The following is a 9,246-nucleotide window of genomic DNA, read 5'->3' as shown; positions in this document are numbered from 1 at the left end:
AGAAATATTGAAAACTTGCAGAAAAAACAGAATGCCCTTCATTTATTAACATATCCCCCAAAACTGTCCCACCCATGAGCAAATTTCTTTCATTATTTGCTCTTTGAATTCCACAGCTATACGTGCTGTACTTTCTCATGGTGAAGGTTTCTGAAGACACAAAATAAAACTCTGTTAAATAACTGTTTTTTTCTACTCTAGCACAATCGCAGATTTTAGCCTAAATTTACACTGGAACAAGGTCACACTTCAAACATCAAATTTTTGAAAACACAGGTGTGTCAGGATCTACATCTTCGACTCATGGTGTGGAAATTTAAAATAACTGATTGCTTGGTTTTCCATATCCACTCTGTAACGCATGCTGTTGTGCTTGCCAACAAACAAGCAAAGAAAAATAATGTTTTGAAGATTTTCAGTGTAAGCTCATAGCCCAGTTATGATGCTCCCATGAACCACTTCCTTCTTGACCCAGTCTGTCACCTCTTAGTATTACTAGATTTTTCAGAATGATCACTGTGATCCACCCTCCGATGTTTTCTCGTGAGTGTCCTCTCAAAGTTGAAGAATCACATTTCTGAGATATAATTATGTGGTTGTGTTACTTCGGTTTTCTAACGCCTTCTTTTAAGGTCCCTGAGACTTCAACCGAGCCACTGAATTTACCTTACGAATGTGAATAACATTTTTCCATCAACTGCTATGTATAAAAAGTGAAACAGTCTGAAGAACTTACCTTTTACATCATCACTGTATCTGCCAAGATAAGGTGGAATTTCAGCCTGGTACTGCAAACCAACCATTATTTCCTGAAGATGTAACAAAAATGAAAAGATAGAAGTATTAATGTTTTGTGTATGGAAGCAGTAAAAATGCCATTAAACAGGCATTTGACAAAGAATTCCAGAATTAACGTACTGTTTTACATACGTACTATAAATCTAAATGCATTTTTCTTAACAGTCAAGTTGTTCTTTTTTTTTTAACTTTCCTTTTTAAAATGCAATTATTACCTTTCTCAAATCTTCAGAAGAGTTACCGTTGTCCGCCTCTACATCTTCACCATCTGACTCCTTGTCTCCATCACACGTAGTGTTTGCTTCAGACACAAAGAATTCTGGGTTTAGCTAGGGAGAATCCTCAGTTCGAACACAGAACTACAAGATATCCTTTACTTTTGAAAGGAGCACCTGCTTTTACTCTGGCAGACAGTCTTTTGGTCTACATTTCTATCAGAGGTCTATTAATCTACTTGTCTATCAAATCAGCATCAATTAAGAAGGCGCTGCTGCCTGCATACTGCAGAACTGAAACATTTATCATCGCTGCAACTGAGGCAACCGACTACACTTCTAACAGTCAAAACAACACCAGATCATTTTTCTTGGGCATCAATTTTCTCAGGAAGGGCTTATACTTTTTAAAAAAGGCCTGAGAAAAGAGGACAACTTCCAGGGCTATGGCTTGGCCTCAGGTTAATCACAAAGAAAGCAAAGCTGAAGGCATGTCTTCACTGTGTACTAAAACCTTTCACCAGAAGTTCTAACAGGCGTTCAAAACATTCCTTTAAACATGGCTGCCTCACATGGAGTGAAGATACACTACACGGAATAAGCAAAAGATCACTTATTCCTCTTTAATATTTCCCCCACCCACCCTCTTAGAAAGGAATACAGCAGAGGACTCTAAGCACTTCAAATACTGTATTCCATAGAAGAACTTGTATTTTAGAGTCTGGAATGCTGTGGTACTGAACTAATTCTATTTCTACAGCAGTATAAATCCCTGGCAGAATGGAACCTACAGTTCTGCCATGATTAAAGCTATTTTGTATTTTCACACTTCAGAAACGACATGCTCATAAAGAGGGCTGCAATTTTAGCTTCATCACAACTAAACAGAATCGGCAACATCAGAGACAATACCTCAGACTGTAAGGACTGAGGTTTTCCTTCTCTAGTCACTACTGTAATCACCGGCCTATCTCCATCTGTTGTCAGAAGGAGCAAGCAAGAAACTAACCTGAACACATGAAATAACAGTATGTCTGGATAATCACAAGCATCTTTTCCCCAAATAATGCCAATTGAATAAAGTAGCCCATATCAGGCATTAGACACGTCTATCTTAAAACCTAATGATCTCTTAGTACCTGAGAAATGGACAGAGAGAAATCAGAAAAAGCCCCCAAAGCTGCCAGCAGCACAGAGAACTGACATGTCTCTCCCTGACATGGTGGACAGTAGATTTATAAATGCCCAGCCAAAAGTTCTAATACAGAAAGTAACTTTCGGGTTCAAAACCATGGTATCTGAAAACAAGGATGACTGTCTCTTAATCCTCAGTAAGATGAGGGGCTCAACGCTTTTTTTCGATAAAGCTGCCCCACTTTCGGTGTGGTATCAGCAGTTCACAAGCAATGCTTAAGTGCCAGCAAGTTTGGGGTTTGCTTAACTGAAAAAAGGGCATTCTAATTTTTAAGGTTGTAGTATCATTCTTTCAATACAAATGTCGTATTTATTACACAATCAGCAGCCTGCAAAGGGCTACAACTGCCGATGACTGAGGCAGCACATGCCCTTTATCAACCCCTTGCCAGAGGAATGAAATCCTGCAGGAATAGCTTAAGATACTGGCCAAATGAAAGCTGTGATATAAATCTTCCACACTGCTCTAACTCCAGCACACCAGTGAAGAAACGAGCTGCGACAGGCAATGAGGAACATCTTGTCTAGCTTCGATATCCGAACCACTGCCTCTCAGGTCTTTCCCACAACAGCTCCGTGGGTAGAGAAATTCTGGTGTTCATGGGTTTCTGTGCCCCATCCCACATAAAGCCACTTTGGCTCGGCCCATGAAGTCGTACGGAAAAGTGTTGATGTGTGAAGGGCAATAACCACAATGAAACCGTGTCCCAGTTCACATTCACAGGCTGCACAGAGGAGTCACTGGCTTACAAGCAGCAGCAAAAATTTTGGTGGAGAAACGCTAATTTAAAAGAATGTGTTAACATATTCATGTAGTTTACTAACATACTGAAAATCATGAAGGGTGTTCCTCAATACCACAGTTAACTGCTGATCATGAAGCTGCTGTAGTTGTAGAGAAACTAATTTTACTTGTGCTTTGAGCACAGTACCCAATATAAGTCTTTCAGGTAATCAGTAACACCAGCCAAAGGCAACACTCATGCACAACAGCCAGCAAAGCACTGTTTCTCAACTCCCAGTAAAGTAAGCACTACTCTGCAACTTGGATATTTTAGGCTAGGAAGCTGTATACTAAGACTTTTTGAGTACTATTATAAAATTAGGTTTCCTACATCTTAATGGTCGAGGAAAAAAGTCAGTAGCCTCATGTGAAGTAACTGATGGTGTCAAGTCATCAGCAGAAGACTGTGTTTCTTCATCATCGCCCGACAAGAGGTCTTTAGCGATTTCCTCCTGTATCATTGAAATAAAAAAATAAAAGCTCAGACTGACTACAGACTGGTGAGCATTTAGATTCAGCAAACTGTTAAGTCTCATGAATTAGAACGAATTATTTTATCACAAGTAAATTTAGCAGACCATACACCCTTAATTAAAAAAGCTGCTTAGCTCCTCCTAAATCTAAGAATAAATATAACCATTCATTTCAGAGTTGAACACAGGGGCTCATCTCCCCTGTCTTCTATTAAAATAAACGCACAAGAAGTAACTTCTGCAAGCATCAATCTCAGATGTTCCTCCAGCTGCTTCCGACAAAAAATGACAGTGGCAACTGCCTCAAATCTCTAGAATTCTGTCATTCTTTGCATCACAGATACACTGAAGCTTTAAAAGGCTGTTATCCCTTAAACCCTGGGAAAAAAGAAACAAAACAGCCAGGCACTTCCGTGGACTTTTGCTGAGAGGACAGTTACAGATAATAAACAACCTGGTATCTTCCCAAAACACAAAAAAAATTTGTTGTTTCTGTAGAAAACAGGCACTAAAAAGAAAAAGCACACTTCCACCACTAGCAGACAAGTTTGAACCCCCCCTGTATAGAGGTTAGGAAGGGAAAGAACTAGACAACAAGCCGACTACATTTTTGTAGCCTCAACACAATCGTGAATCCTAATGAGAATCAGATGTGCAGAGCCATCATTATACCCTACTTTCTGTGGAGTTTACCATTACATCATACTCACAGAAAAGTGGGAAAAAAAAAAAAAGGACAGACATACTTATTATCTACGTACTTTAGAAAACAAACTACTAACTGTGTATGCTTTACAGTGAAAAAAATCAGATTAAAGTCTCAGAATTCAGAGTTAGCTTGTTAACCACAAAAAATGAAGGTTCAGGTTTTTACATCAGCAGTGCGCCACACAGTTACTGTGCGTAAAACAATCCCCAAAGCTGAGGCCTTTCTAAAGGATGTGCCTTTGAAAGCAACATGCCAAAGCATTCAGGAGTGCATTTTCAAGCTGTCACAAACGTTTTGGTACTTGACATCTGCGTGAAAAGCCAGAATTGTTACTTCTGGGCATTGCATACATTACCAAAAAAATTCCACTTCTATTAAAAAAAAAAAAAAAAGGACCACCTATTTAAAGTTCTTCCAATGCATCTTCGAAGAAGTGCCAACTTACTCATTTCTCATCTGTGGCAATATCATAGTGCCACTGAAGTTGCTATGCATTTGTTAAAGTGATAATTGTAATTAGAATCAGATCCCCAATATCCCTAAAAAAGAATTAATTCAGAGTAATACTGTATATTGAAATTAACAAAGACACATATTTTGTAACATCAAGAGACACTGAAATGTAATTTAAGGTCACCTTAATTTCTGCTTTTAAGCCATAATGCAGAGGAAGAAGGTTCTGACTTACTTTATCTAGAGTCATATCCGGAAGTTCATCTGCAAGTTCACTGGGAGAGCTATCCGCACTGGATCCTGCCATAACTGGAATCGTGGGTTCATAGCCATAGAACGCCAGCAAGTCTTCCAAAGGCATGTTTCCTTCCTAATACAAGAGGAGGTACAAACATTTCAACATATTGCCAAATGTTGTAAACAGTTCAGGCCTAAAAGGATAAGAAATGTTTTGAAGAACAAAAGGAAAGCAATGAGCAAAGAACAACTTAACTGAAAGCAGGAATCTCGATTACAGACTAAAAATATTTTCAGGCACAGGACTGAAATAATCCATAACCGTGACTCTTGGCATATAGTGAGGCCCCATCAAGCTACTGAAGAATACTGTTTACTGGGTGAAACTAAAGGGTAATTATTTATTTGCTCCTTATCTGATTCATACTGTAAAGCATATTTTGCCTATGCTTCTGCTAGACAGAAGGTATCCTAGAAACGGTAACAACCCCCCTACCAGACAGAAATGCAGAAAAACTTGAGTCGTGCATAGTTACAGCTACGAGTCTGCAAAACCCCACAGAAGCAAACCAATACAGCAACTTTTAACCCCTCCTTCCCACCTCCTGCACAATATATTCTATATGACCACCAAGAAGGTAATAGGAGCAAGACAGGTAATGATACAGAAAGCAAAAATCAAGAGAAAGGCTTGATATATAACATTTTTTCCCCAACAGCTTTCGATGAAGTCATTATAGTAAGTACCATCATACTTGCATTCTAATACAATTAGTAAAGCAATGAACAGTGGAGATTTTTTAAACCACCTGATTCAAACCATTAAAATGTTAAAAATATTTTCCAGTATTTGTACCTTTAGAAGTTGTTATTACCTTTAAAAATTTCTTGTTGAACTCATACACTGATTAAATTACTTGTTTTCTTTAGTCAGCTAAGGTCTTAGTCCTGCAAAGACTTTTCACAATGGGTAAACGTAAACTCATGTCCAAGTCTTTCCAGGATCCGGACCTAAAGTAATAAAGTGTTTAAGATAAGTGGCTCTCAGTTCTTCTTCCTTCTAGTACAGAAGCAGTGAGATAATTTCGTGGAGTTAACATTTACATAATTTTAACCACCAGACGTGACAAGCTGCCTCGCTATTATCACTGCAAGTTCATAATGAGCAAGAATTTAATTGTAAAGGTAGCGGGACAAAAAAAAGAAGATAATCAGGAGTATAAACACTGTAAACTCCTTGTTTTAACATGGACTACAAAAACACAGCCTCATATCTGATGCTAAAAACTACACCTTCCTGGGACTCTGCTGACCAAAATCTGCAGTTACGCCGAAGTGTAAGTGGGTCACTGGACAGTAACGCAAGCACCAATTGGTGGGTATTCAGCATTCCGCAAGCGTTTAAAATGATGCACTGCCACAGATGAACAAGAGGTGTAAACAGGAAAAAATGTGTCATTAAAGAGTGTAAAATGGAATAGAAAAAGCCAAGGAACACGCTGGTCGTTCTGCATACCCACCGAATGCTGAACTCGTGAAACTAAGACATACAACTACCATTTACATAGCAAATGAGTGTGATCCGCCACGCCCAAAACAGGACTGTTTGTTTGCATACTGGAAAAGCAAAACATGACCAGCAGAACAACATACAGCTAGCTGTCACTTAACAGTACGCAAGATGTACAGTTCGAACTCATAAAACTTAGAAGTGATAGGCGATATTAGATGACAGGACTGTAAAACCTGCTTCAATGATCCCTCTACCAAAGTGAAAGAACTACTGAATGAAAAGGAAAAACATGAATTTAACACGAGTATCTCTGAGAAGCTGTCAGCCTTTTTGTGAGGACGCACGGCTAAATCCTAACCAAACCCCATCTTCTTTTCCTTTCAAACAAGCTGCAAAGACGTGCTGCGGGAAACTGCATTATACAATACCAACTGAAGAACAGGTTGAGTGTTCTTTGCACTAGAAAAGCTAGAACATGCAGAGACATTTACATGAGAACGAGTCACACTTACCTTTTCTAAATCTTCAATTTCAGAGCTGAAGTTTTTGCTTCCCTCCATCATTTCCTCTTCTTCGAGAGTTCGCTCATCGTCATAATCATGTACCAGCATTTCAGCAGATGGGTCGAAGTCATGGTCCTCAGACGATAAAGAGCCAACTATCAAGGAAACCTAATTTGAGTAATTCTTATTTTTCTATACCAACATACAAAATTACATCACAGAAAAAAAATACTGTTGTCTGAATTATTTTACATAAGAAGTAGAACTCTCAGTGGAATAACTAGAACAAATTCCTAACTACGTGACAAATTCAGCTGTTCTAGCTGCCCTTTTCCTCTTTGTACATAATAGGTACAGTCTGCTCACTCCTGCAGCACAGAGTACTTGGGAGAAGTACCTAAACTACTGTAACAAAGTTTCAAAAAGTACAATCCCAAATTAGTATTTTACTGAAGAGAAGATTGTTTAAAACATCCTTGAAATCATCATTAAGGTAAAAATCGCACACATGACAAGACCTCAGATCCTGCAAGACTCTTGATTTATAGACTCTGATTCTATTTATGTGATTTATGTGGCAACAAGCATAGTTTTTCACCGTCAAAGAACCAACTCGGGTTAGGAATCAGCTTCATACTAACGGCAAAATAAACAGCGAGACTTGCTTCAGATTAGTTCAGCCTCACAGATGCACCTTTTAGTAAAACTAATTTAATTCTTAGCTCTTATCTAGGAAAGAAGGACAAACACAGAAGAGTTTCAAGAAATACTGAGGAAAATATACTGGAAATAACAAAATGCTTCTAACGGATCACATTAATTAACAAGCCATTGTAAACAGCTCTGCGGTCCAACAGACACTTTTTCATTACTCGAGCAGATACTCATGTCATCAAAAAAGTACTGTTATTATTTTAAGTGCATCTTGTCAACAGTTAGAATTTAAAGATGCAAATATTCTGCACCGCAAAGGCAGTGTCCTACAATGAAAATCACTTAATTACAGGCTTGTTTTGTTCTTTATCGTCCACTTTCTTACAGCTTTCAGGATGGCGAAAAGAAACAGACTGGGATATTTCCCTTTCACTTCTGGTTTCCCCTTCTAGTTCTTACACACTGGTGCTCTGTTGCAATTCCTTTGCTTACAAGCAGCAAAGGGTTGTTAAGAATTATTTCCTTGCAAGAACTTCAGGGATTTTGAAGGTAACAGGTACAAATTTTCAATCCTCTTCAAAATAATAAAGCAGTGCCCCTCTCTGCACTGCTTCCAGCCTGAAAGAGACAGCTGCATACACTAACACTTCTGAGTCTTAGAAGTATCTAACTGATTTTTCAGCAATTCTGCTACATGTTCATTCCTTATATGCAGGTAATTAAACTCTGTCTGTTTAGCTTGCTTAAGACAATACTGTAAAAGTTCGTAATACCATACTGCAAAGAAACATTCAGGCCAGAAATGCTTTTTATTCACATGCTATTTGTATTATGGTCCCAGAGAACCTTCAGTATCACCAGTAACACTACTCCAATTACAATAATGACATTACATCCTGAATCTTCCTGCTATTGGCCATCACGTCCCGATCCAGGTTTAAGGAACTGCCTGTCAACCTCTTTAATCAAATACATATTTATGTGTTCTCAGGATTATTGCTTCTAATTCACTTTGAGTAACTCAGGTGGAAGTTCTATTCCACTCACAGAGTTAAAAAAGTCCCACTTCCTTAGTAGCTCTCAGTGCTCAATATCCCACGTAAAGTGTTTAAAGCTGTATTTAAAAATACGGTTATGCGCTTTTAAAAAAAGCCCAATAAATTTCATCATAGTTAAAGAGTACGAGAAACAGGCAGTACAGAAGGCAGTTACACAGAAGCAGACACATTCCCCAAACACTGAGAGTAGCCCTGCTGATGTTAACTATGCTTGCTTGTGTAATGTATTCCAAAGAACCTTAACAGCAGTTAAAGCCTTAAAAATCACTTGTCATTACGATTTTAAACATTTTCTGTTATTACCAAGAAATCAAAAATTTACACAAGCCTGTAGTTATCAGCAACAAGGGAAGCAGTTCTCTCTCCAGGCTACACGTCTTTACTGAGATGCTGACTTAAAAGTGCTACAAAACTTTGTTTTCATTTTGGGTTCCAAGCAGCCAATTACTAACTGCAACCGGAGTTAAGGGAAGGACTCCACAGCGCACATCTCACTCCCTTAAACATGTAGCAGGCTCGCACATGAAGCGTTAGGAAAGCTACGAGGGGATAAATTTGGAAAGGAGCAGGAAGGAGAGAGCGGCGGGCGGGCGACGGGCCGGGTGTCGGAGCAGGAGGTGGGCGAGGACGAACCTGGGCTCGAACTCCCAAAGGA

The 9,246-nt window shown here is 38.8% G+C and overlaps 1 protein-coding gene across 2 annotated transcripts in view; it reads right to left on the bottom strand.

Annotated features, from left to right (window-relative positions):
- The window catches only part of MIER3 (mesoderm induction early response 1, family member 3), a 17,783-nt gene extending 8,543 nt beyond the window's left edge, over nt 1-9,240 (bottom strand). For both annotated transcript variants that reach the window (XM_010149733.1, XM_010149734.1), the window contains exons 1-6: nt 9,225-9,240; nt 6,889-7,034; nt 4,862-4,996; nt 3,323-3,443; nt 1,014-1,099; nt 737-809 (exon numbers count right to left, since the gene is read on the bottom strand). In XM_010149733.1, coding sequence (XP_010148035.1) covers nt 737-809; nt 1,014-1,099; nt 3,323-3,443; nt 4,862-4,996; nt 6,889-6,987 — 514 coding nt within the window. In that variant the 5' untranslated portion in view covers nt 6,988-7,034; nt 9,225-9,240. The remainder of the gene's footprint in view (nt 1-736; nt 810-1,013; nt 1,100-3,322; nt 3,444-4,861; nt 4,997-6,888; nt 7,035-9,224) is intronic.
- Between the last annotated feature and the right edge of the window lie 6 nt (nt 9,241-9,246).

Source organism: Eurypyga helias, unplaced genomic scaffold, assembly GCF_000690775.1.
Source record: "Eurypyga helias isolate BGI_N326 unplaced genomic scaffold, ASM69077v1 scaffold11484, whole genome shotgun sequence".
Classification (NCBI taxonomy): Eukaryota; Metazoa; Chordata; class Aves; order Eurypygiformes; family Eurypygidae; genus Eurypyga; species Eurypyga helias.
Note: the sequence above shows the minus strand (reverse complement) of the source record. Positions and strands in the feature narration are given on the sequence as shown.